The sequence below is a fragment of the Oncorhynchus mykiss genome, chromosome 10 (genome assembly GCF_057628025.1).
Source record: "Oncorhynchus mykiss isolate SJ-2025 chromosome 10, ASM5762802v1, whole genome shotgun sequence".
NCBI classification, from domain to species: domain Eukaryota; kingdom Metazoa; phylum Chordata; class Actinopteri; order Salmoniformes; family Salmonidae; genus Oncorhynchus; species Oncorhynchus mykiss.
Window position 1 is genome coordinate 55,006,430 of NC_143031.1, and position 27,824 is coordinate 55,034,253.

The 27,824-nt window shown below is 40.2% G+C and overlaps 2 protein-coding genes across 4 annotated transcripts; one reads left to right on the plus strand and one right to left on the minus strand.

Annotated features, from left to right (window-relative positions):
• Positions 1-456: 456 nt before the first annotated feature.
• On the minus strand, positions 457-7,090 carry casp3a (caspase 3, apoptosis-related cysteine peptidase a). The gene is made up of 6 exons (XM_021619054.3): positions 6,812-7,090; positions 5,835-5,974; positions 4,322-4,450; positions 3,323-3,498; positions 2,153-2,267; positions 457-1,906 (listed from the first exon to the last, which is right to left on the minus strand). The coding sequence occupies exons 1-6, from the start codon at positions 6,874-6,876 to the stop codon at positions 1,677-1,679; spliced, it is 855 nt and encodes a 284-aa protein (XP_021474729.1). The 5' UTR covers positions 6,877-7,090; the 3' UTR covers positions 457-1,676.
• On the plus strand, positions 7,091-27,571 carry primpol (primase and polymerase (DNA-directed)). 3 transcript variants are annotated; one of them, XM_021619049.3, is made up of 14 exons: positions 7,091-7,361; positions 7,778-7,995; positions 8,160-8,254; positions 8,407-8,545; positions 10,799-10,946; positions 12,122-12,224; positions 13,037-13,146; positions 13,440-13,602; positions 15,091-15,194; positions 16,902-16,988; positions 20,117-20,225; positions 25,579-25,655; positions 25,872-25,918; positions 26,138-27,571. In XM_021619049.3, exons 2-14 carry the CDS (start codon positions 7,813-7,815, stop codon positions 26,417-26,419), a joined length of 1,647 nt encoding a protein of 548 aa, XP_021474724.3. In that variant the 5' UTR covers positions 7,091-7,361; positions 7,778-7,812; the 3' UTR covers positions 26,420-27,571. The 3 variants fall into 3 exon arrangements, with proteins under 3 accessions (XP_021474724.3, XP_021474723.3, XP_021474725.3); XM_021619048.3 differs by having other exon boundaries at positions 7,340-7,451; XM_021619050.3 differs by lacking the exon at positions 7,091-7,361 and adding an exon at positions 7,362-7,680.
• Positions 27,572-27,824: the final 253 nt, after the last annotated feature.

The following is a 27,824-nucleotide window of genomic DNA, read 5'->3' on the forward strand; positions in this document are numbered from 1 at the left end:
TGTGGACACCAAGGAACTTGAACATCGAGGGAGACACTTCCAGGTCTCTGACGTCCTTCTTGTGGGCGGTCTCATCGTTGTTGGTGATCAGGCCTACCACCGTTGTGTCATTTGCAAATTTAATGGTGTTGGAGTCGTGCCTGGCCGTGCAGTCGTGAGTGAACAGGGAGTACTCAGCACACCACACTGGGGCCCCTCAGGGGTGATGATCAGTGTGGCAAATGTGTTGTCCAGTTTGAGGTCAATTATCACTGTTCTGATATCTAGAAGCTCGTTTCGGTCATAATAGACAGTGGCAGAAACATTATGTACTAAGTTACAAATAATGTGAAAAAACACATACAAAATAGCACAATTGGTTAAGAGCCATCTCCTCTGGCACCATTATGACTATTTATGATATAATTAACTCCTGCAGAATCAAGCAGTTCTTGCTTGCAGCCGAAACATGTTAGGTCATTTTTCACAGCTTTAATTCCTGTCAAACTGATGTTTTGCACAGAAAATCTTATTGCATTTTCACTTTATCACATATAGTTGGGTGGTTGCAGATGGGTTATTAGCAATTGCGGGCGGGTGAATAAAACAGCTGACCCCGCACATCACTACCGGAGTGCACCTTTAAGCTTCTACAACTGTGCCTTTAATATATAGACAAAATGTATCTGCCAAGTTAGAGAGTACACATCCTGTCTATCAGCATACACATCCTATCAACATACCACACACATTTGTTACGCCAGGACAAGAGAAAATGTTTTTAACCTACAAACAGAGTAAGCATTTGGTCATGTTCAGGCCAGGAAGAGCTTTCAATTGACCCACTTTGGAGCGGACTGAAAGAAGGCGGAAGGGCAAGCAAGCCTTATTGCTGCAGAATTAATTTAACAGGATTGTTTTTTTTCACAGAATAACTATAACGAACCTACACAATATCCGGCAATTAAAAAAAATATCATTAATTTAAACCCACACAAAAGACAAATGTAACATAATCCCTTCAGAAATGCACTTTGACTACTCATTCAAGTATCTAACAAAATGTGTGGTTCTAGACATTGTAAAAATAACCAAATAAAATGTTTAAAGAAAAATTAGGAAGAAATGCTGGTGCTTGTAGAGGAGTTGCACATCCACGATTTGATTACTACACACTACCCCTGCAATCTACTCCCAAAACGTTATACACATCCTCCGTTAAACTTTACACACAAGGGATCATTCAGTAAGAAACAGGGTTGGGGTCAATTCAACTTTCAAATCAATCAGTGCATTTAGGAAGTTATTTAAATTTAACATTTACTATTAGGATTTCACACTTCCTCAGTTGATGGAATTGAAATGTGAACTGACCCCTACAATGAAGAAGAGTCAACTTCCTGACATCAGGCTGAAAGCATGACAGAGGTTTCAACCTCCAACATAAAATGTGATACTTAAGCCTACATGTTTAAACCAAGTCCAACTTGAGCTAGAGTGATTGAGCAGTGGTGTTAAAAATTTAGCTAATACAATCCACAACCAAAACAAACACACATCTATTGCCCTCACTCAGATAGAAGCTGGTACCAGGAGTGTGACCATAGGAGTGGCGAGACAGACCATAGGAGTTGGCGAGACAGCTAAAACCAATCTGGGACCAGGCAAATAAGGAGCTTCTTCAAACCTTTTTCATTTCAGGATGTAAAGTACATCTCTTTGGTCAGCATTGATACAATGCAGGGGATCTGCTTCTTGGCATCGAAGCCGGGAGAGTTTGACGCAGACTCAAACTCTGTCGCCACCTTGTGGTTGACCCGGGTCAGGATGTGTTGGACCTCCAGCTCTTTGCTGTACTTGCCAATCATCTCACACAGAGATTGGATAAACCAGGAGCCAGTCTGAGTGTTTCTCCATGAGTAGTAGCCTGTGGGAAGACATGTGAGAGCACATAAGAGTTGACTCTTGGGCCTGGTTTGAATAATTCAGAAAATGCATCCATGCTCAGATAATAACAGATCTAAATTGGATGGATTGGTAAAGTAAGAGGGTGGTAGCCTTGCATTCACAGATCCAATTACTTATAGATCTATGCACACCTCAAAGAAACCTGACTGGAGACTGCTTCTATGTGTGTGTGTGTGTGTGTGTGGCTTTGGAACATGTCTTGGACCTGGAGCTGTGGAGTAGGCATAGAGGAAGTCTGCTTCCACAGGGATCTTGGTTGAACTCCCATCTGAACTGCTGTCTGCCTCGATGCCCCCGTCCAGATCAGTACCTCTGCAAGCCTGCTTGTCACACACACAGGGGAACAGGAGACATGGATCAGTCACAGTCACACACGAACGCAAAGGCTACCTTTTGAACAATCCCTCCCTCACCTCTTCCTGTCATCCAGGACCTCTATACCAGGCAGTGTCAGAGGAAGGCCCTAAAAATTGTCAGACTCCAGCCACCTTAGCCATAGACTGTTCTCTCTGCTACTGCACTGCAAGCGGTATAAGAGTGCCAATTCTAGGTCCAAGAGGCTTCTAAACAGCTTCTAGCCCCAAGCCATAAGACTCCTGAACATCAAATAAAATGGTTACCCAGACTATTTGCATTGCCCCCCCCCCCCCCGCATATTATCTATGCAGTCACTTTAATAACTACCTACATGTACATATTACCTAAAATACCTTAACTAACCGGTGCCACCGCACATCGACTGTGTACCGGTACCCCCTGTATATAGCCTCGCTATTCTTATTTTACTGCTACTTTTTAATTATTTGTTACTTTTATTTCTTAGTATTTTTTTCTTAACTGCTTTGTTGGTTAAGGGCTTATAAAGTAAGCATTTCACTGTAAGGTTGTATTTGGCGCATGTGTTGTATTCGGCGCATGTGACAAATTTTTGATAGATTTTTTTGACTGTGGACGAGACGAACCTGTTTTGTCAGTAGGGGATTCAATTAGCCTCTATCTTATACCTTCTTTTAACCTTAACTTCATATTGTTGTTCTAGTGCTTTGGAACTACAAACATCTCTGAAACTGGAAACACTTATCTCCCCACTAGCTTTAAGCACCAGCTGTCAGAGCAGCTCACAGATTACTGCACCTGTGCATAGCCCATCTATAATTTAGCCAAACAACTACCTCTTTCCCTACTGTATTTATTTTATATTTATTTTTCTCCTTTGCACCCCATTATTTTTATTTCTACTTTGCACATTCTTCCACTGCAAATCTACCATTCCAGTGTTTTACTTGCTATATTGTATTTACTTTGCCACCATGGCATGCCTACCTGGTTAAATAAAGGTGAAATAAAAATAAATAAATAATAATGGCCACAGTACCTGGATGAAGAAGAGTTTGGGCTTGCCCACCAGCGAGTTGCAGCGGTCGCCCCGGAACAGGCTGGTGAGGCTCTTGAGCTCGATTGAGGCATCCGTCCCGAAGAACACGCCATCATCCCCGTGACTCAGCAGGACACACACGAATGAAGCGGAGCAGCTGTGGTCCTCCTTGGAGGCTGGAAACAGCATCAAGTTTTTGATTGGTCCTTCACAGAATTTAAAAGGCTCTATCTGCTGTTGCTACATATATTTTTTACTTATAAATGATTGATTATTGATGTACCCATTGATTCTTGAAGAACATAACATAAATTCCTCATGAGCTTAGTTAAACTGTCATACTCCATCAGAACCCAAAATATAAGCTTGCATTACTTCAATGTTTGTATACGAAGTAAATGTAAACAGACACTGTACAGCATTTTAAAACATGGTTAAAACTATAATGTTGATATCACGGATGATCAGTCATGGCATCCATAGCTCTGTCTATGAGTTGGGAATGGTTACATTTCTTCAGCCCCATCTCTCAACTTTTTACTGAAACATTTGTGGGGAAGGCGTTTTGTTATTGTTTCAACTGCGGATTGCACCTTTAAAAAGGTAGACAAGAGTAGTATTGGGACAATTTCCAGAACAACAAGAAGTGAGAAACGAGAAGCTCATTTTCTTCACCAGTGTTTTCACACAGCTATCACGTTGCAGGTGAGTGACTGAAGCGCAACAGACACAGAGCACATGTGCAGACACTGAGAGCGGATCGTTTTGCATCGTGCACACCTGCAATGTTTTTGCTTAACCCTGTTGCTCGTGGAAACGTAATATTGTTGATTTTCAGTTTAAGTACAGGAGACCATGTACTTTCACTTGTTTTTATTGTGAATGGGCTGCTTTTAAAACGTAATTTACTGAATGTCTTCTGTGTATGATCTTTATACGAAGACAAAACCATCTTCGTGGTGGTTGTCAGTGGTGGTGCTGACTTTCAAACATGCTTACCTGTGGTTAAAACATGCTTGATCTGGTCCACCTTCTGGTCATTGTAAACCTTCACCTTATAACCCAGTTTCCCAAACACCTTCATCACGTTGCCTGCATCCACATCTGTGCCATTGCGTACATTCATACCTTCAAAAACAAAGTAAAGTTATTAGACTAATTCAATTTGCTTTCTGGATATGTAATGTGCGTCATCATTGTGTACATACAGCCTTTACACAGTAGTGGAAAATGTACCTGATTGTCATACTTGAGTAAAAGTAAAGATACCTTAAAATGACAAGTAAAAGTGAGTCACCCAGTAAAATACTACTTGAGTAAGTCTAAAAGTTTTGGGTTTTAAATATAATTAAGTATCAAAAGTAAATGTAATTCCAAAAATATAGGGGCCTCCCATGTGGTGAAGTGGTCTAAGGCACTGATTCGCAGTGCTAGCTGTGCCACTAGAGGTTCTGTTGCAGCCAGCCGCAACCGGGAGACCCATGGGGCGGCGCACAATTGGCCCAGCGTAGTCCGAGTAAGGGGAGGGCTTGGCCGGCGGGGATGTTCTTGTCCCATCGCTCACAAGCTCCTGTGGCAGGCCTGACACAGTCGCCAGGTGTATGGTGTTTCCTCCAACACATTGGTGTGGCTGGCTTCCGGGTTAAGCGGGCATTGTGTCAAGAAGCAGTGCGGCTTGGCTGAGTTGTGTTTCGGAGGATGCACGGCTCTTGACCTTCGCCTCTCCTAAGTCTGTATGGGAGTTTCAGCAATGGGACAATACTGTAAACTACCAATTGTATACCATGAAAAAGGGGTAATACTTAAATATATATATATATATATATATATATATATATATATATATATATATATATATATATATATATATATATATATATATATATATATATCAAAAGGTAAAAACATAAATAATTGCAAATTCCTTATATAAAGCAAACCAGACAGAACCATTTTTATTTTATTTGGCTAGCCAGAGGCACACTCCAACACTCACACATAATTTACAAAACAAGCATGTGTGTTTAGTGAGTCCTCCAGGTCAGAGGCAGTAGGGATGACCTGGGATGTTCTCTTGATAAGTGGGTGAATTGGACCATTTTCCTGTTCTGCTAAGCATTCAAAATGTAACATACTTTTGGGTATCGGGGAAAATGTATGAGTAAAAAGTACATTATTTTCTTTAGGAATGTAGTGAAGTAAAAGTTGTATAAAATCTGAATAGTAAAGTACAGATACTGCAAAAAAAACTACTTAAATAGTACTTTAAAGTATTTTTACTTAAGTACTTTACATCACTGCCTTTACAAATATTCTTACAGTAGTAACCCAGCAGACAAAGCTGGGTGAGGTAATGTCATTACAACCATTTTACATAATCAGGTTATAATGATGTAATTTCAACTAGTTTCCCCCACTGTGAAGAAGCTGAATAACAAGCTTTATGCAAATACAAAACATAGGTATTAGACATAGCCTAGACCCGGAGTCTACAAATGAACGAACACAATACCTGTTCTTCTGTCAAAGTTCTTGTTGTTAATGATGATACACTGGCCAATGCTGGGGTAGCTGAGGCTGTACCTGAAGCTATGGGACTGAGGCTTGGCATCCACCTGCATAGACCCAGAGCCACCACAGGGGCCCTCTGACCTAGGAAACAAATAGATGCCACTTAGCAGACGCTTTCATCCAAAGTCACTTACATTTTCGTGTGTCATGCACACTGAGAATCCCTCTGAGAATTGAACGTACGACTTTGTCATTGGTAGCTCTTACCAACTGAGAAACACAGGACCACTAGTTAGATTACAGCAATACGCCAAGCTGATACTCTGTGTAAGTCAGATCTCAGACTGGGTTTTGAGTAAGTATACACTTGAACCGTTGAAATACTTTTGAGCATCCTTCCATCAAAGTAATAACTGATCAGACATGTGGATTGTGTGGAAGCTGTGAGGTGGTACCCTTACTTTTCATCTGTAGAATCAGTGATTACTTTAAGAAAGGGTGGAAGGATGCATTTCAAAAGCATTTCCCAGGCAGGCCCATAACCCCAAATTATCCCAGGGGTGTTGCCATGTGGCTGACCCTGTGCCTTCTCTCTCTCTCAGACTGTTAAGCAATATCTGTGAATAAAAATATAATACTTTTTCAAAAAAGATACAATAGATCTTCTATTGTAAAATGTCTCTTTTTAGTCGTATATATGGCTGTGTGTTCGTGTGTCAACTATAGGCGTGACACAATGACAATTTTAGCAATTTCCTGTATGTTGTCTAGCATGGACCAAATATAGGCATCAAACTCCGTGGCCGCAACACGATCATCAAGTAACAATGTCGCCTAATGTCCTGATTTCATTACAAAAATGTATAATAACATGTGGTCGTCCGAATGACTGGTGAATATCGCAACTCAAAACAACTTTACCACGGTTTGCTAGGCTACTTCGTAAAATACATGCATTGAGATAACAAAGAATCTCACTCTTGTCCATCGCCCCGCCTAGCGTCAACGCAGTCCCCGGCACTCAAATCGTTTGCTGCTGACATGGTATTCGGCGAATTTCAAACAAATGTCAATGACTATATAAAAATGTTGGTAGTAAAGTTTTGGTCAGACCGTGCAAATGGCCACCCTTATATCAAGCCAATATATTGTATGCACATGTCTTCCTATAGTTCTTTGTTACAAACAACAGTCCGCAACCAACCAATAGTAGCGTCCGGAGTAAACAATATTAGATACGTCACAATCGAAACGAATGCAAGGGGGCGTTCGGTTTCCACACTTCCACACAACTCATATGATCCCATCTAAAAATAATATTGATAATAATAAACGTGTACATATAAATGGTGGCTCCATATTGGTGGGCTATATGCATTTGCAATATTTCATATCCATATTGCACGAATTCAGCATGTGCTCAATTAATTGGATAGTAAGGCACACTTCTAGCGCACTGGAACGCACCATACGTTCTTCCATGAAGTACGTAACATTTCGCTGAAAAACGTTTTAAACACGGGTTCCTGTAAGTAGATAGATTCAGTTCCTGCTTTAAGTCGAATTCTGTAACGTTAGCTAGCTAGCCAATTAGCTTAGTTTAGCAAGCGTTAAGCAGGTTTGACATATTATTTATTATACATTTTAGTATTACTAGCATTAACAACATTACATATTAAACTCAACTCCGGCTAAATGTGCAGTGTGTATGGCTAGTCTGATTTAATCAGGCTGTATACACATTTAATTGGTACCAATTCATACACAATCGAATGCTTGCAAACAAATGTATGAATGTAGCTAAAACAATCTTGTCATTCTCACGGGCTGTCAGAGATGGAGCTATTGTAGGTCTATTGTAATGCCTTCAGTATTGATCATTGCTAAGTTAGATATTAATAACACTAATCAAAAACTTGTTTTTATTTTATTTCTTACATGCAGAAATGACTGTGGTGGCAGCCAGCATCACATAGAAGATGAATAAGGGTGATTGGGAAAACAGATTGAAGAAGGTGGAACAACTAGCTCAGTCCTTCCAGCAGTGTCCTTTGACCTCATGCTACAAACCTAGGCTGTCCCGGCCATGGCAGCCATCCTCCATATGGAAGCTCTTCCCTCGTCAATGTATGGCTATCAACTTTGCACAGAGTTGCAGTGAGGTATGCACGTGGTGCCAGATCCGTTTGTGCTGTCATGTTTGACATTGACCATAGGATTTGACAAGACAGCACAAACAGATCTGTGAGCAGGCTACTGTATGTCCGGAGGAAAAAATTACATTGTTTTCAGCTAACTGTAGTTTTGACTGCCCTCTAATTCAAAGGACGTACACGTGTTTGCACTTGAGAAGGAACAGGCAAAGATGGGTCAGAGGATCTTCCTGGTCACCAGTTACAGTGAGCTATGGCATTACTACAGGTATGTATAAGGTTACACCATTCACTTCAATACAACTTTATTTATACCTTCATAGGCAGTTAAGAAATAAGAAAGTCCTATTTGTCATAACTGAAGACTGTTAACCAATGGTACTACTGTACTTCAACCCTTTCAATTTCAACTGTAATTAGTACCTACAGGCAATCTCTGATGCATTGCTATGAGGTGATCCCAGAGGGGGCAGTTTGCAAGCTATATTTTGACTTGGAGTTCCACAGGCCCTCCAATAAGGGCTTTGATGGGAAGTGCATGGTGGCCTCCCTCATCCAGGTACGCAAACATTGAATGCTTCCTTCCCTCTCAAGTGCAAAATAGACTTGGGTCAAATATGTTGTTTATGGTGTTAGTTATGTCATTGTTATGACAATTTACTTTACACAATGTTTAGATCAGCCTATTGGCGAGGCAAACTAGCTAGCAAACTGGCTAATCAAATGAATGGTTTGTGGCATGACAGTGTAAAGTCAGTTGCCATAAGGTGAAGCCAGCTGCCAAGACTGTTTAGGACAAATGTTATTTAATTGTTATGACTGTGTTATGTAGCCCTTATGACTGATGGTCCAAATGAAGTGGGATCTGTAGAAAGTTGTTTTTTGTTGTACATTCTGAGGAATTAAATATTAATGTATCCACTCTCAAATTCATAGACAGAGCTATGGATGCAAAGACTCACTTGCATAATTTTAATCATGTTTTGTGGCTATACAGTGTTTGTTTACAGCTACATTGTTTACAAACAATGGAGAAAAACTAGCTTATATTTTTAGGTTCTGATGGTATGACAGTTCAGCATAAGTTATATTCTTCAAGAATCAATACCGTTCAAAAGTTTGGGGTCACTTAGAAATGTCCTTGTTTTCCATGAAAACATATATGAAATTAGTTGCAAAATGAATAGGAAATATAGTCAAGACAAGGTTATAAATAATGATTTTTAATTGAAATAATAATTGTGTCCTTCAAACTTTGCTTTCGTCAAAGAATCCTCCATTTGCAGCAATTACAGCCTTGCAGACCTTTGGCATTCTAGTTGTCAATTTGTTGAGGTAATCTGAAGAGATTTCACCCCATGCTTCCTGAAGCACCTCCCACAAGTTGGACTGGCTTGATGGGCACTTCTTACGTACCATATGGTCAAGCTGCTCCCACAACAGCTCAATAGGGCTGAAGTCCGATGACTGTGCTGGCCACTCCATTATAGACAGAATACCAGCTGACTGCTTCTTCTCTAAATAGTTATTGCATAGTTTGGAGCTGTGCTTTGGGTTCCTGTTGTAGGAAAAAAATTGGCTCCAATTACGCACACACAGGGTATGGCATGACGTTGCAAAATGGAGTGATAGCCTTCCTTCTTTAAGATCCCTTTTACCCTGTACAAATCTCCCACTTTACCACCACCAAAGCACCCCATGACCATCACATTGCCTCCACCATGCTTGACAGATGGTGTCAACACTCCTCCAGCATCTTTTCATTTTTTCTGCATCTCATGAATGTTGTTCTTTGTGATCTGAACACCTCAAACTTAGATTTGTCTGTCCATAACACTTTTTTCCAATCTTCCTCTGTCCAGTGTCTGTGTTCTTTTGCCCATATTAATCTTTTCTTTTTATTGGCCACTGAGATATGGCTTTTTCTTTGCAACTCTGTCTAAATGCCCAGCATCCCGGAGTCACCTCTTCACTGTTGACATTGCGGGTACTATTTAATGAAGCTACCAGTTTAGGACTTGTGAGGCGTCTGTTTCTCAAACTAGTCACTATAATGTACTTGTCCTCTTGCTCAGTTGTGCACCGGGGCCTCCCACTCCTGATTCTATTCTGGTTAGGGCCAGTTTGTGCTGTTCTGTGAAGGGAGTAGTACACAGCGTTGCACGAGATATTCAGTTTCTTGGTAATTTATCGCATGGAATAGCCTTCATTTCTCAGAACAAGAATAGACTGACGAGTTTCAGAAGAAAGTGCTTTGTTTCTGGCCATTTTGAGCCTGTAATCGAACCCACAGATGCTGATGCTCCACATACTCAACTAGTCTAAAGAAGGACAGTTGTATTGCTTCTTTAATCAGGACAAACGTTTTCAGCTGTGCTAACATAATTGCAAAAAAGTTTTCTAATGATCAATTAGCTTTTTAAAATGATAAACTTGGATTAGCTAACACAACTTGCCATTGGAACACAGGAGTGATGGTTGATGACAATGGGCCTCTGTACGCCTATGTTGATATTCCATAAAAAATCATACGTTTCCCGCTACAAAAGTCATTTACAACATTAACAATGTCCACCCTGTATTTCTGATCAATTTGATGTTATTTTAATCAACAAAAAATGTGGTTTCTTTCAAAAACAAGGACATTTCTTAGTGACCCCAAACTTTTGAATGGTAGTGTATATAATTAATTTAAAAGTCCAAAAATGGATGTAGCAATCACAGATTGAACCTTTAATGTCGATGGTACATACTTCAACATGTTTATTAATATTTATATTTGGTAACGCTGTTTTCTCCTGTGTGTTTACAGTATGTGTGTGAGAAGTTGGAGGAGGTGTATGGGATTGAGTGCTCTGGGAAAGATGTTCTGAACCTTGACTCCAGCACAGAGGAAAAATTCAGTCGCCATCTCATCTTCATTTTACCAAATGCAGCTTTTAAGGATAACCTACATGTCGGTACGTAATCTCCTACTGTCTCTGATGAAAAAAGTGGAAACGAGACCGTAGATAGAGATATACAGTTGAAGTCGAAGTTTACATACACCTTAGCCAAATACATTTAATCCTCGTAAAAATTCCCTGTCTTAGGTCAGTTAGGATCACCACTTTATTTTAAGAATGTGAAATGTCAGAATAATAGTAGAGAGAATGATTTATTTCATCACATTCCCAGTGGGTCAGAAGTTTACATACACTCAATTAGTATTTGGTAGCATTGCCTTTAAACTGTTGAACTTGGGTCAAACATTTCGGGTAGCCTTCCACAAGCTTCCCACAATAAGTTGGGGGAATTTTGGCCCATTCCTCCTGACAGAGTTGGACAAAGTAGATGTCCTAACCGACTTACCAAAACTATAGTTTGTTAGCAATTCATTTGTGGAGAGGTTGAAAAACGAGTTTTAATGACACATGTAAACTTCTGACTTCAACTGTATACACTGAACAACAATATAAACACAACATGTAAAGTGTTGGTCCCATGTTTCATGAGCTGAAATTAAAGATCCCAGAAATGTTCTGTTGGCATGCTGACTGCAGGAATGTCCACCTGAGCAGTTGCCAGATAATTTCATGTTAATTCCTCTACCATTAGCCGCCTCCAACTTTTTTTTTGAGAATTTGGCAGTATGTCCAACCAGCCTCACATCTGCAGACCACGTGTATGGCGTCGTATGGGCGAGCAGTTTGCTGTTGTGAACAGAGTGCCCCATTGTGGGGGTGGGTTTATGGTATGGGCAGGCATAAGCTATGGACAACAAACACAATTAGATTTTATCGATGGCAATTTGAATGCACAAAAATACAGTGATGAGATCCTGAGGCCCATTTCTTTTGTGACCAACATATGCATATCTGTATTCCCAGTCATGTGATATTCATAGATTAGGGCCTAATTTATTTATTTCAATTGACTGATTTCCTCATATGAAATACTGTAACTCTGTAAAATCAATGAAATTGTTGCATGTTGCTTTTATATTCTTGTTCAGTATAGATATTAAACTCAACTTCACAATATTATTGCTTTATATTGGAGGTAGAAAATAAAATGAATTGTTTTCTAATCAATGTAGGCTTGTGCTGATTTAAGTAAATCAGTAAATCAAGTATGCATTTTGTCTTTTTTAAAGGGCAATTTATCCATTTGATTCTGCAACCAGTGCTGAGCGTGAATAGGAGGGGAAGTGAACTTGAGAATGACATGGGTGGAGTCACAGAGGACAGTGGCAAAAGGTCTGTCCTTTGATGTTCTAAAACAAATTTTGGTAACACTTTATCTTATTATTCCAAGAGATTTAACGCAATTAGTAACTAAGAAACTAATTGATAGATGCATTCAATACTACAACACAATACTTAAGGGTTTAGAAAAGTCAGGTCCATAATAATTGGCACCCTTGATACATTTAAGCACAAAATACTTTATAAAATAAATAATACAAATACTGAGATATATTGCATGTTCCATATAATGGGGAAATTATATTTTATACTAATACAATTGCTTAATGAAATATATTTTGTTTAAACAGTAATACAAAAATTCTCAAATATAGGGGTCAAAATAATTGGCCCCTCTCTTTTCAGTACTCTAGCACCCTCCCCTTGTGAGGATAGCAAAACTGAGCCTCATTCTAAAATGTTTAATAAGATTGGATTGAAGAGGGCAATCCATAAGAGCAGACAAAGGATATCAAGGATCTTGAAAGACTCTGTATGAAGGAATGGTCTAAGATCCTTCCCAACGTGTTCTCCAATCTCATTAAACATTTTCAAAAAAGGGTCAGTTTTGTTATACTCCATACATTGAAAACGGGGGTGCCAATAATTTTGACTCCTATCTTTCTTATGAAACAAAATCTCTTTCCCTGTGCAGTTATATTAGTATAAAATAATATAATAAAAAAAAAATGGAATTAAATTGAGCATACAATATAGCTCAGTATTTGTATTATTTATCTTATACAGTCTTTTTACGGTTATCTTTATCAAGGGTACCAATAATTATGGACCTGACTGTAAATCCTATGTATTATTATTATTAGGGGGCTGATTGGAAGTCCACAGGCCAAGAGGCCCAGACAGGAAGAGAGGGACCTCAGCTTCCTGTTGGTGAAAAACAAGGACGGACAGGATGGGCTTTTTGTTGACCTCGGTAAGTGTCACCTGAAGCATCTTGAAAAGTCGATTTTACCTTTACTTTCAAATGAGGCTTAAATAGTAGATACAAGCATGGACAACTAATCTTTGTTATCTTTGAATTTTGTTCTGTTTTAGATGATTATATCTCTATTTTATTGCTGTGTTTGTCCATTAATTATTTATTTTGTACAACCAGTCTATAGTTGTATGGAATTTGATTTATCTTGTCAATGCATTGTAAATTGTGTCAGTAATACTAATTTCCACTTGTTTGTGTTAATTTATGTTACAATGGATGAAATGTAGGTGTGTACACCAAGAACAGAAACTTCCGTCTCTACAAGTCATCTAAGGTGGGGAAGAATGTAGCCTTCACTGTCGCAGAGGACAACAGGTTCATCACCAAGCCTAAAAGGAACGTCTCTGCAGAGGAGAGCTTGTTCCAGTCCTCCTTAATCAGCAACGTAAGGTACAGATGAAGTGAAGGGTGGAGTTGCCCCTAGATGCTGATCTTGGGTCAGTTTAGCATTTTCCCCAGTACTGGGCAGGTTGGCATTTATTGGGATGTCTCAGGGGATGGTGATACTAGATCTGTACCTAGGGGAAACTTTACCCAGGAACTACAGGTGACTTGACTGTGTACTGACCTGGCAAAGCTGGTTGAAATCATAAAAAAAAAAAATGCTATCACACAAGCCCACTGAATGCTGGTTTCGTCATGCGACATTAAGTGGGAGTAAGGAAGAGCAGGGGTGTGTGTTGAAGATTAACATTTGGATTGAGATGGAAGTGCTTGACTATTCAACATGCTTAATATTCTGACATTTCAATTAGAGGTCGACCGATTGTGATTTTTCAACGCCGATACCGATTATTGTTGTAATAATGACAATTACAACAATACTGAATTAACACTTATTTTAACTTAATATAATACATCAATAAAATCAATTTAGCCTCAAGTAAATAATGCAAAAACAAAGTGTTGGAGAAGAAAGTAAAAGTGCAATATATGCTATGTAAGAAAGCTAACGTTTCAGTTCCTTGCTCAGAACATGAGAACATATGAAAGCTGGTGGTTCCTTTTAACATGAGTCTTCAATATTCCCAGGTAAGAAGTTTTAGGTTGTAGTTATTATAGGAATTATAGGACTATTTCCCTTCCCTCTATACCATTTGTATTTCATTAACCTATGACTATTGGATGTTCTTATAGGCACTTTAGTATTGCTAGTGAAACAGTATAGCTTCTGTCCCTCTAGTTAGCGTGCGCTAACTAGCTAGCCATTTCACTTCGGTTACACCAGCCTCATCTCGGGAGTTGATAGGCTTGAAGTCATAAACAGCGCAATGCTTGACGCACAACGAAGAGCTGCTGGCAAAAAACGCACAAAAGTGCTGTTTGAATGAATGTTTACGCGCCTGCTTCTGCCTACCACCGCTCAGTCAGATACTTGTATGCTTGTATGCTCAGTCAGATTAAATGCAACGTAGGACATGCTAGATAATATATAGTAATATCATCAACCATGTGTAGTTAACTAATGATTATGATTGATTTTTTTTTTATAAGTTAAGTTTAATGCTAGCTAGCAACTTACCTTGGCTTACTGCGTTCGTGTAACAGGCAGTCTCCTTGTGGAGTGCAATGAGAGAGAGGCAGGTCGTTATTGCGTTGGATTAGTTAACTGCAAGGTTGCAAGATTGAATCCCCTGAGCTGACAAGGTGAAAATCTGTCGTTCTGCCCCTGAACAAGGCAGTTAACCCACCGTTCCTAGGCCGTCATTGAAAATAAGAATGTGTTCTTAACTGACTTGCCTAGTTAAATAAAGGTATACATTTTTTTTTTTAAAATCATCAAATCGGCGCCCAAAAATACCGATTTCCGATTGTTATTAAAACTTGAAATCGGCCCTAATTAATCGGTCGACCTCTAATTTCAATATTGGTCTACAGTTTCACCAGTCAGAAGATTCTGACATGGGACCTCCATGACGAGAGGGACGGGATATGCCCCAAGCCTCATGCTCAGCTGGGTTCGACTTCACACTGTGTTTCAGGTACTGACCCCCAGAAGACAGAGCTGTGTGTGTGTTGTGTACGTGCGAGCAAAGTTGTTAATGACCTCACCCAAACCAGGTGAATCATTCTATAAAATACGAGATTATTTGTGACTGGTCTACACACAATACCCCATAATGTCATGGAATTACATTTTTAGAAATGAGAAATGTTTACAATTGAAAAGCTGAAATGTCTTGAGTCAATAGGTATTCAACCCCTTTGTTATGGCAAGCCTAAATCAGTTCATAACAATTTGCTTAACAACTCAGATAATAAGTTACATGGACGCACTGTGTGCAATAATGGTGTTTAACACCATACTACCTCATCTCTGTACCCCACACATAATTGACCCCTCAATCGAGCAATGAATTTCAAACACAGATTCAACCAGGAGGTTTTCTAAACCCTCGCAAAAGTGCACCTATTGGTAGAGAGGTCTTAATTCATTAATTTTTTAAATAAAGCAGACATTGAATATCCCTTTGAGCATAGTCAAGTTATTAATAAGGCTTTGGATGGTGTGTCAATACACCAAGTCACTACAAAGATAAAGGCATCCATCCCAACTCAGTGGCCAGATAGGAAGGAAACGACTCACGGATTTCACCATGAGGCCAATGATGACTTTAAAACAGTTAGAGTTTAATGGCTGAGGCTGGATCAACAAAATTGTAGTAACTCCACAATACTAACCTAAATGACAAAGTGAAAAGAAGGAAGCATGTACATAATAAAAAAATAGGCAAAATCCTAGAGGAAAACCTCCTTCATTCTGCTTTACATCAGACACTGGGAGATTAATTCACCTTTCACCACAACAATAACCTAAAACACAAGGCCACATCTACACTGGAGGTGCTTACCAAGAAGACAGTGAATGTTCCTGAGTGAACAAGTTACATTTTTGACTTAAATCTACTTTGGCAAGACCTGAAAATAGTTGTCTAGCAATGATCAACAACCAGTTGAACAGAGCTGAAAGAATTTTGAAAAGAATGTGGAAATGTTACACAATCCAGATGTGGGAAGCTCTTAGACGTACCCAGAAATACTCAGGGGTGTGAGTACTTTTGTAAATTATTTCTGCATTTTATTTTAAAGAAATGCGCCAAAAAAATTAAAAAACATATTTTCACTTTGTTATTATGAAGTATTGTGTGTAGATGGGTGAGAGAAAATCTGTTTAATAATTTTTTTTTCAGGCTGTAACACAACAAAATGTGAAAAGTCAAGGGTATGAATACTCTGTGTGCAAAGCTGTCAAGGCAAAGGTTGGCTACTTTGAAGAATCTCAAATATAAAATATATTTTGTTTTGTTTAACACTTTTTTTGGTTACTACATGATGTGTGTTATTTCATAGTTTTGATGTCTTCACTATTATTCTAGAAAATAGTACAAATAAAGACAAACCCGGAAATGAGTAGGTGTGTCCAAACTTTTGACTGGTACTGTATATATATACAGACAACTTTGAGTTTGCACTTTTGGGACTATTCCATTGCGCCAGGCAGGCTATGTCAAGCTCACGTCTAGTATTTTAAGGAATATGACATATGTATTTGACCCAGGTCTGAAGATTTCATTGCCAATGTTAAACTTCTGGCTAATACTGGTTTTGACTGAAGAAAACAGGGGTTATTGAGTTTAATAGCCTTTCTATGAAAGATATTGTTTTGTTTTGTCATCCTTCAATATAAGACTCTTTGGGAGGCTACCAGTGTTCTCCCCACAAAGAAGTGGACAACTTTGTTCTTTCTGTGGTGAAAAAGGATGGCATCCAAGGAAGTAAGTTTTAAAGCAGCTGTTAGATAAATACTGTATGTATTATTTTAGATGCACTGTATGTAATAGAGGTCGACCTATTATGAATTTTCAAAGCCGATACCGATTTATTGGAGGACCAAAAAAAGCAGATACCGATTAATCGGCCGATATTTGACTATTTATTTGTAATAAGGACAATTACAACAACACTGAATGAACACTTATTTTAACTTAATATAATACATCAATAAAATCGATTTAGCCTAAAATAAATAATGAAACATGTTCAATTTGGTTTAAATAATGCAAAAACAAAGTGTTGGAGAAGAAAGTAAAAGTGCAATATGTGCCATGTAAGAAAGCTAACGTTTCAGTTCCTTGCTCAGAACAGGAGAACATATGAAAGCTGGTGGTTCCTTTTAATATTCCCAGGTAAGAAGTTTTAGGTTGTAGTTATTATGTGAATTAAAGGACTATTTCTCCCTATACGATTTGTATTTCATATACCTTTGACTATAGGATATTCTTATAGGCACTTTAGTATTGCCAGTGTAATAGCTTCCGTCCCTCTCCTCGCTCCTACCTGGGCTCGAACCAGGAACACATCGACAACAGTCACCCTCGAAGCAGTGTTACCCATGCAGAGCAAGGGGAACAACTACTCCAAGTCTCAGAGCGAGTGACGTTTGAAACACTATTAGCGCGCACCCCGCTAACTAGCTAGCCATTTCACATCGGTTACACCAGTCTAATCTTGGGAGTTGATAGGCTTGAAGTCATAAACAGCGCAATGCTTGCGCAATTGCGAAGAGCTGCTGGCAAAACGCACGAAAGCGCTGTTTGAATGAATGCTTACGAGCCTGCTGGTGCCTACCACCGTTCAGTCAGACTGCTCTATCAAATCATAGACTTAATTATAATATAATAACACACAGAAATACGAGTCTTAGGTCATTTATATGGTCGAATCCGGAAACTATCATCTCGAAAACAAAACATTTATTCTTTCAGTGAAATACGGAACCGTTCCGTATTTTATCTAACGGGTGGCATCCATAAGTCTAAATATTCCTGTTACATTGCACAACCTTCAATGTTATGTCATAATTATGTAAAATTCTGGCAAATTAGTTTGCAACGAGCCAGGCGGCCCAAACTGTTGCATATACCCGGACTCTGCGTGCAATGAACACAAGAGATATGCAGGTTTAAAAATATATACTTCTGTGAATTGATTTTAAGAAAGGCATTGATGTTTATGGTTAGGTACAGTCGTGCAACGATTGTGCTTTTTTTTTTCGCAAATGCACTTTTGTTAAATCATCCCCCGTTTGGCGAAGTTGGCTGTCGTTGTTAGGAAGAAATAGTCTTCACACAGTTCGCAACGAGCCAGGTGGCCCAAACTGCTGCATATACCCTGACTCTGTTGCAAGAGAAGTGACACCATTTTCCTAGTTAAAAGAAATTCATGTTAGCAGGCAATATTAACTAAATATGCAGGTTTAAAAATCTATACTTGTGTATTGATTTTAAGAAAGGCATTGATGTTTATGGTTAGGTACACGTTGGAACAACGACAGTCCTTTTTCGCGAATGCACACCGCATCGATTATATGTAACGCAGGACACGCTAGATAACTAGTGATTATGATGGATTGTTTTCTTATAAGTTTAATGCTAGCTAGCAACTTATCGTGGCTTCTTACTGTATTCACGTAACAGGCAGGCTCCTCGTGGAGTGCAATGTAAGGCAGGTGGTTAGAGCGTTGGACTAGTTAACCGTAAGGTTGCAAGACTGAATCACCGAGCTGACAAGGTAAAAATCTGTCGTTCTGCCCCTGAACAAGGTAGTTAAACCCACCGTTCCTAGGCCGTCATTGAAAATAAGAATGTTCTTAACTTCTTGATGCAACTGTTAGCGGGATCATTTTTGTCAACAACCGCTGAATTGCAGAGCGCCAAATTCAAATTAAATTAAATTACTAAAAATATGACATTTTCATGAAATCACAAGTGCAATATAGCAAAACACAGCGTAGCTTGTTGTTAATCCACCTGGCGTGTCAGATTTCAAAAAAGCTTTTATGTAAGGACATCTCTCTCAGTAGACAAAACATTACAAACAGCTAGCAGCCAAGTAGATTGGTCACGAAAGTCAGAAAAGCAATAAAATTAATCGCTTACCTTTGATCTTCGGATGTTTGCACTCACGAGACTCCCAGTTACACAATAAATGTTCCTTTTGTTCCATAAAGATTATTTTTATATCCAAAATACCTCCATTTGGTTGGCGTGTTATGTTCAGAAATCCACCAGCTCGAGCGGTCACGACCGGGCAGACGAAAATTCCATAAAGTTCGTAGAAGCATGTAAAACGTTTTTAAAAAAAATAATCAATCCTCAGGTTGTTTTTACAATATAATCGATAATATTTCAACCGGACTGTACCTTCTTCAATAGGAGAGAGGGAGAAAATGTCTGCTCCAAACTGTTGCGCATTCCAAACGCTGCTGGCACCCAGCCATACAATGATGCGATGTGATCTTTCTCGCTCATTTTTCAAAATAAAAACCCGAAACTATGTCTAAGACTGTTCACAACATGTGGAAGCCATAGGAAAATTAATCTGGTTGATATCCCTTTAAATGGAGCGAAGGCAGGCAATGGAACAGAGAGCTTTCAGGAAAAACAGCACTTCCGGGTTGGATTTTCCTCAGGTTTTCGCCTGCAATATCAGTTCTGTTTTACTCACAGACAATATTTTGACAGTTTGAAACTTTAGAGTTTTTTCTATCCTAATCTGACAATTATATGCATATTCTAGATACTGCCCTGAGAAATAGGCAGTTTAATTTGGGTACGTTTTTCATCCAAACATCAAAATACTGCCCCCTACACTCAACAGGTTAACTGACTTGCCTAGTTAAATAAAAAAATAAAAAGTTTTAAATCGGTGTCCAAAAATACAGATTTCCGATTGTTATGAAAACTTGAAATCGGCCCTAATTAATCGGCCATTCCAATTAATTGGTCGACCTCTAGTATATAATAAAACAATCTAACTGCTTCTGCATTAAAGATCTGTAGTGTATCAAATTAACCAAGTTGAAGTGTTGAAATATAAAAGTTTCCAATATTTTCCCTAACAGGCATACGACGGTGGAATTACTTTGTTTCAGAGCAGTTACTTGTCTACGACATCCTAAAGTACCGCTGGTGTCAGAATGTTCACCGGTGCCACAAAAGCAACAACATCATGTGAGTGTCTAGTTTGGAATTGAGGGGATCTGTCTCAGTAGTCCAAAGTGTCATCCTTCCTTCCTCTCCTTTTCTCCTTACTGGATTATGTATTGATCTAAAATAACTGGACGGGTGAAAGCAAATAGCCCTATAGGTGGCCACCATGTTCTTTCCACCTATCCTGTTCTTTCAGATCAGTGCAGTTGAAGGAGAGGAAGCCATTTTAAATGCATCGTGATAAAGCCCTTTGTTACTGAATCCAGAGAGGAAGAGGCAAAGCATCTGTCCATGCGAAAATATAGCGTCAAGCAGTGGGAGTGGGGATTTTTGTATAGAGGTCAATGGAAGAGTGTTGTTTGGTCAACATTAAAAAAAATGTATTGCTAATTTGCTACTTGAGGCTTATTTGATTGAATTTAAGTTTTGTAATGTTTAGGTTGTTAAAAATGTACATAAACAGTGCAGCCCTTTTCCACATTTTGTTACGTTATATTCTAAATTTCTATTCTAAAATGTAGGAAATTAACATTTTCATAAATCTACACACAATACCCCATAATGACAAATCGAAAACAGTTAAAAACATAAATACTTTAGTATTCAGAACCTTTGCTATGAGTCAAAATTGAGCTCAGGTGCATCCCGTTTCCATTGATCATCCTTGCAATGTTTCTACAAATTGATTGGAGTTCACCTGTGGTCAATTCAATTGATTGCGCATGATTTGTAAAGGCACACACCTGTCAATATAAGGTCCCACAGTTAACAGTGTATGTCAGAGCAAAAACCAAGCCATGAGGTCGAAGGAATTGTCCGTGGAGCTCCGTGACAGGATTGTGTCGAGGCACAGATCTGGGGAAGTGTCCGAAAAAATTTCTGCAGCATTGAAGGTCCCCAAGAAGACAGTGGCCTCCATCATTCTTAAATAGAAGAAGTTTGAAACCACCAAGACTCTTCCTGGAGCTGGTCGCCCGGCCAAACTGCGCAGTCAGGGGAGAAGGGCATTGGTCAGGGAGGTGACCAAGCTCCCGATGGTCACTCTGACAGAGCTCCAGAGTTTCTCTGTGGAGATGGGAGAACAATCATCTCTGCAGCACTCCACCAATGATAGAGTGGCCAGATGGAAGCCACTCCTCAGTAAAAGGCACATGACACTCCTATTTGCCACATCTTCAATTTAAGCCTACTGGAGAGCGTGTGCCCTCAGGCCTGGGGGGAAAGCTAAAGTCATTCTGTTACCCAAGAATAGTAAACCCCCTTTAGTGGCTCAAATAGCAGACCAATCAGCCTGTTACCAACCCTTAGTAAACTTCTGGGAAAAAAATTGTGCTTGACCAGATACAATGCTATTTCACAGTAAACAAAATGACAACAGCATTTCAGCATGCTTATAGGGAAGGGCATTCAACAAGCACAGCACTTACACAAATGACTGATTGGCTGAGAGAAATTTACGATAAAATGATTGTGGGGGCTGTCGTGTTAGACTTCAGTGGCGCTTTTGACATTAGCGATCATAGTCTGCTGCTGGAAAAAAGTATGTGTTATGACTTTACATCCCCTGCTATAATGAGGAGAAGGAGTTACTTGTCTAACAAAACACACAGGGAGTTCTTTAATGGAGGCCTCTCAAATATAATCCAGTTAGAATCAGGAATCACCCAGGGTAGCTGTTTAGGCCATTTACTTTTTAATTTTTTTTTACTAACGACATGCCACTGACTTTGAGTAAAGAGTGTCTATGTATGCGGATGACTCAACACTATACACGTCAGCTACTACAGCGACTGAAATGATTGCAACCCTCAACAAAGAGCTGCAGTTAGTTTCAGAGTGGGTGGCAAGGAATAAGTTAGCCCTAAACATTTCTAAAACTGAAAGCATTGTATTTGGAACCAAACACTCACTAATCCCTAAACCTCAACTAAATCTTGTAATAAATCATGTGCAAATTGAGATGACTAAACTGCTTGGAGTAACCCTGGATTGTAAACTGTCATGGTCAAAACATATTGATGCAGTAGTAGCTAAGATGGGGAGAATGTCTATAATAAAGTGATGCTCTGCCTTCTTAACAACACCATTAACGAGGCAGGTCCTACAGGCCCTAGTTTTGTTGCACCTTGACTACTGTTCAGTCGTGTGGTCAGGTGCCACAAAAAAAGGTCTTAGGAAAATTGCAATTGGCTCAGAACAGGGCAGCACGGCTGGCCCTTGGATTTACACAGAGCTCTAATATTAATAATATGCATGTCAATCTCTCCTGGCTGAAAGTGGAAGAGATTGACTTCATCACTACTTTTATTTATGAGAAGTATTGACATGTTGAATGCACAAACTACTTGCCCACAGCTCGGACACCCATGCATACCCCACAAGACATGCTACAAGAGGTTTCTTCACAGTCCCCAAGTCCAGAACAGACTATGGGAGGCACACAGTACTACATAGAGCCATGACTACATGGAACTCTATTCCACATCAAGTAACTGACGCAAGCAGTAGAATTAGATTTAAAAAAACAGATTTTAAAAAACACCTTATGGAACAGCGGGGACTGTGAAGCAACACAAACATTGGTACAGACACACACACACACACACACGATAACATACGCACTATACATAAACATGGATTTAGTACTGTAGATATGTGGTAGTGGTGGAGTAGGGGCCTGAGGGCACACAGTGTGTTGTGAATGTATTATAATGTTATTTTTTAATTGTATAAACTGCCTCAATTTTGCTGGACCCCAAGAAGATTAGCTGCTGCTTTGGACTCTGTATGTAATAAATACAAATACAGCCCGCTTGAACTTTGCAAAAAGAAACCTAAAGGACTCTCAGACCATAAGAAACAAGATTCTCTGAACTCTTTGGCCTGAATTCCAAGCTTCACGTCTGGAGAACCTGACACCATCCCTATGGTGAATTATGGTGGTGGAGATGTATTTCAGTCGCAGGGACTAGTCAGGATTGAGGGAAAGATGAACAGAGCAAATTACAGAGAGATCCTTGATGAAAACCTGCTCAGGACCTCAGATTGGGGCGAAGGCTCACCTTCCAACAGGACAATGACCATGAGCACACATCCAAGATAACGCAGGAATGTCCTTGAGTGGCCCAGCCAGAGCCCGGACTTGAACCCGAGCCAACATCTGGAGAGACCTGAAAATAGCTGTGCAGCGACACTCCCCATCCAACCAGACAGAGCTTGAGAGGATCTGCAGATTAGAATGGTAGAAACTCCACAAATACAGGTGTGCCAAACTTGTAGCGTCATACCCAAGAAGACTCGAGGCTGTAATCGCTGCCAAAGGTGCTTCAGGACTGGCTACCCCTTATAGCCTGGTTCCTCTCTAGGTTTCTTCCTAAGTTCCGGCCTTTCTAGAGATTTTCCTAGCCACAGTGCTTCTACACCTGCATTGCTTGCTGTTTGGGGTTTTAGGCTGGGTTTCTGTACAGCACTTTGACATCAGCTGATGTAAGGAGGGCTTTATAAATATATTTGATTGATTGATTCAACAAAGTACTGAGTAAAGGGTCTGAATACTTATGTGAATGTAATAGTTCAGTTTTTCAACATTTCTAAAAATCTGTTTTTGCTTTGTCATTATGGGGTATTTTGTGTAGATTGACAAAAAAATAATAAGGCTGTAACGAAATGTCAAAATTCAAGGGGTCTGAATACTTTCCGAATGCACTGTAAGTGCAACAGATTTCTTTATATACACTGCTCAAAAAAATTAAGGGAACACTAAAATAACACATCCTAGATCTGAATGAATGAAATATTCTTATTAAATACTTTTTTCTTTACATAGTTGAATGTGCTGACAACAAAATCATCAATGGAAATCAAATGTATCAACCCATGGAGGTCTGGATTTGGAGTCACACTCAAAATTAAAGTGGAAAACCACACTACAGGCTGATCCAACTTTGATGTAATGTCCTTAAAACAAGTCAAAATGAGGCTCAGTAGTGTGTGTGGCCTCCACGTGCCTGTATGACCTCCCTACAACTCCTGGACAGTCTGTGGTGCAACGTGGCGTTGGTGGATGGAGCGAGACATGATGTCCCAGATGTGCTCAATTGGATTCAGGTCTGGGGAACAGGCGGGCCAGTCCATAGCATCAATGCCTTCCTCTTGCAGGAACTGCTGACACACTCCAGCCACATGAGGTCTAGCATTGTCTTGCATTAGGAGGAACCCGGGCCAACCGCACGAGCGTATGGTCTCACAAGGGGTCTGAGGATCTCATCTCGGTACCTAATGGCAGTCAGGCTACCTCTGGCGAGCATATGGAGGGCTGTGCTGCCCCCCAAAGAAATGCCACCCCACACCATGACTGACCCACCGCCAAACCGGTCATGCTGGAGGATGTTGCAGGCAGCAGAACGTTCTCCACGGCGTCTCCAGACTCTGTCACGTCTGTCACATGTGCTCAGTGTGAACCTGCTTTCATCTGAAGAGCACAGGGCGCCAGTGTGGTCTTTCTTTGCCACACTTTACCACCTGTGGACGGCGGGCCCTCATACCACCCTCATGGAGTCTGTTTCTGACCATTTGAAGGCGGAGGTAGCGGTCCTGCTGCTGGGTTGTTGGCCTCCTCAACGTCTCCTGATGTACTGGCCTGTCTCCTGGTAGCGCCTCCATGCTCTGGACACTACGCTGACAGACACAGCAAACCGTCTTGTCACAGCTCGCATTGATGTTCCATCCTGGATGAGCTGCACTAGCTGAGCCACTTGTGAGGGTTGTAGACTCCATCTCATGCTACCACTAGAGTGAAAGCACCGCCAGCATTCAAAAGTGACCAAAACATCAGCCAGGAAGCATAGGAACTGAGAAGTGGTCTGTGGTCACCACCTGCAGAACAACTCCTTTATTGGGGGTGTCTTGCTAATTGCCTATAATTTCCACCTGTTGTCTATGCCATTTGCACAACAGCATGTGAAATTTGTCAGTGTTGCTTCCTAAGTGGACAGTTTGATTTCACAGAAGTGTGAGTTGTGTTGTTTAAGTGTTCCCTTTATTTTTTTGAGCAGTGTATATATATATATATATATATATATATATATATATATATATTGGAGTTGTGCCTGTTGTTCACATGCAAATCTGCCCTCTCATTGGCTAGAATGTTCCCACCTGCTCCAATTGTTAGAGCACTCAATCCCGTCTCTTGTCAGTATATTGATACTCTGGTGAATCTCTAACGTTTTCTTGATTCCTTAACCACCTCCTCAAAATGCATCTGAGGAGATCCTTGATTCCTCCCCTAGGACCTTCTCTTGCCTCCTCCTCACAACACAAGGAATTATTTACTTTTGTCCCCCTGACTGTTCTTTCTCTTTTTCCCCCACAGGATTCTGGTGGATCTTAAACAGGAGGTCTGGTACCAGAAGTGTCATGACCCTGCTTGCAAGAGCTTCAGATCTTCTAGTATGCGCTGGTTAACATTGAAATATTATTGAAGTAAAAATAGTGTTGACTTTGATTAAAATAGATCTAATACTATTGACACACGTCGTCTTATCCCCACAATCAAGAGCCTGTGTTTTAGGGGATTGGTGTACCAGTATGTCATTAATTGAAATGACTGGAACAGCAGGAAATCTTACAGATTGTGCCTTTTTAAACCAGTCATTTCTCTTCCAGGTTACCCATTACCACAGGACATCTGCGTCAGCTACCTCATAACAATGGTGAGTTCTGCACCTGTTCCCCTCACTGCTACAAAAGTCTGATTCGCCTCAGTCACACTTGTAATTTTCTATTAAATTGGCCACATCACCACAAGAAACAGAGATTGTTGGGTACCTGACTTCCTCTGGCTACATGAATGGGTCTCAAAAAAAGAATCCCACAATAACAAAAGTAAAAAATAAAGCTATTAAACTGTGTGTTTGTCTATTTGGTGGCAGGATGAGGAGGACCAGGCATATCTGATGGACGACGTGGGGAACATCGAGCTCAGCCAGACACTCCCAGTGGAGAAGTACCTGGGGGGCTCGGCAGCAACACTTCCCCAGGAAGAAGACCGCGATCCCTGGGGGGATGACCAGGCTTACCTGGAGGCCCTGGAGGATGTTGAGAGAAGCACAGGCGATTTGGCAGAGGATGATGTCCCAGATGAGCTTCTGCTCCAAACCATGACAGAGTTTGAGTCCCTCAAAGATTTGTGCTTGTCGGCCACTAAGTGCTAAGTGCATTTTCCTTCAATTCTGTTCATGGAGAGACAGGGTGACCAGGCTTTTGCTCCAGCTCAGGGGGAACCCACCCCATTCAACTATTCAAGGGCTTGATGCTGAGTTGAATTAGGTGTGTTGAGGTGCTGGGCTGGAACAAAAGCCTGCCAGTCTACGGGAGCAGAATGGAAGAAGACTGCATTAGAGGGAGGTTATACTTGTTCAACAGTTCATTTCTCATTTGTAATACAGGCTCCTGAGTGACGCAGTGGTCTAAGGCACTGCATCTTAGTGCTAGAGGAGTCACTACAGACCCTGGTTCGATTCCAGGCTGCATCACAACCGGCCACACAATTTGCCCATTGTCGTCCGGGTTAGGGTTTGTCAGGGGTAGGCAGTCATTGTAAATAATAATTTGTTCTTAACTGACTTGCCTGGTTAAATAAAGGCTAAATAAAAACATTGAAATTCAGTACAATCCTCAATTTAAATTACTGGCTGTTAATGCACTTTATAAAACAGAGGTTTTTCCCAATTACCTAGGCCTATAGCAGGGGTCTCCAACAGGTCGATCGCAAGTTGCAGATAGCTCGCAGCCCACCTATGAGTAGCTCGCCAAACAATTCTGAAAGTACATGCAATTTTCATGTGTTCCACTGCAAACGGTCATAAACAAATCTCACAAGTATCAGACACTGCAAGCTCTCAGCTACTATCTAGTCAATGCCGCATTGACATTATCAAACCCCTGGTCAGCCACTATTGGATTAAAAACCCAAACCTAACACAATATCTGCCATATTAATTTCCAGTAATATTGCATTTGTCTATTACTCTGTGTAGCCAGAAATACTTTCCCAAAACCTTTATTTGCAAACTTTGCCATGAAATGAGCAGCAGCAGTACACATTCCACATAGATATGCAATTAAAGGGTAATTACACATGGATTTTTTTGTTTCCTCCAGATTCAAGCATTGCCATGGACTCAGAACATCCAATTATGTTTCTATATGAACAATTGTATTTTTGAGTGAAAATGTAGCTCTCATGGTAGAAAATGTTGGACGCGTAATAGTGTGACAATACCACAAATGTCTGGGAATATGCCATTAAAAAGAGCATCGTCAGCTGTGTAGTGCGCTGCACAATAAAGCACCTTGCATTGAATGTCGGCCCTACTGGTTCTGATAGCGTAGAATTGTATATAGGATGTTTCTGATAACTGAACATTAACCAACTCCTTACCTGTTTTCTGGTCCTGGATTATTTTCTGGGTGATATGACTGCGAACCATTTCTGCAAATTGAGTCACCAAGCATGGAAGGAAGCTAAAGTAATTCCACTGCCTAAAAATAGTAAAGCACACTTTGCTGGCTCTAACAGCCGTCCAATCAGTTTGCAGCCTGTTCTTAGTAAACTGA

Coding starts and splice junctions, on each gene's coding strand:
- casp3a (XM_021619054.3), bottom strand. CDS start 6,876: ATGTCAGCAGCAAACGATTTGAGTGCCGGGGACTGCGTTGACGCTAGG. Junction 4,451..5,834: donor GAACTTTGACAGAAGAACAG/GTATTGTGTTCG, acceptor TTGTTTTTGAAG/GTATGAATGTACGCAATGGC. Junction 1,907..2,152: donor TGCCTACTCCACAGCTCCAG/GTCCAAGACATG, acceptor GTCTTCCCACAG/GCTACTACTCATGGAGAAAC.
- primpol (XM_021619049.3), top strand. CDS start 7,813: ATGAATAAGGGTGATTGGGAAAACAGATTGAAGAAGGTGGAACAACTA. Junction 13,147..13,439: donor TGGGCTTTTTGTTGACCTCG/GTAAGTGTCACC, acceptor GATGAAATGTAG/GTGTGTACACCAAGAACAGA. Junction 15,195..16,901: donor GACTTCACACTGTGTTTCAG/GTACTGACCCCC, acceptor CTTCAATATAAG/ACTCTTTGGGAGGCTACCAG.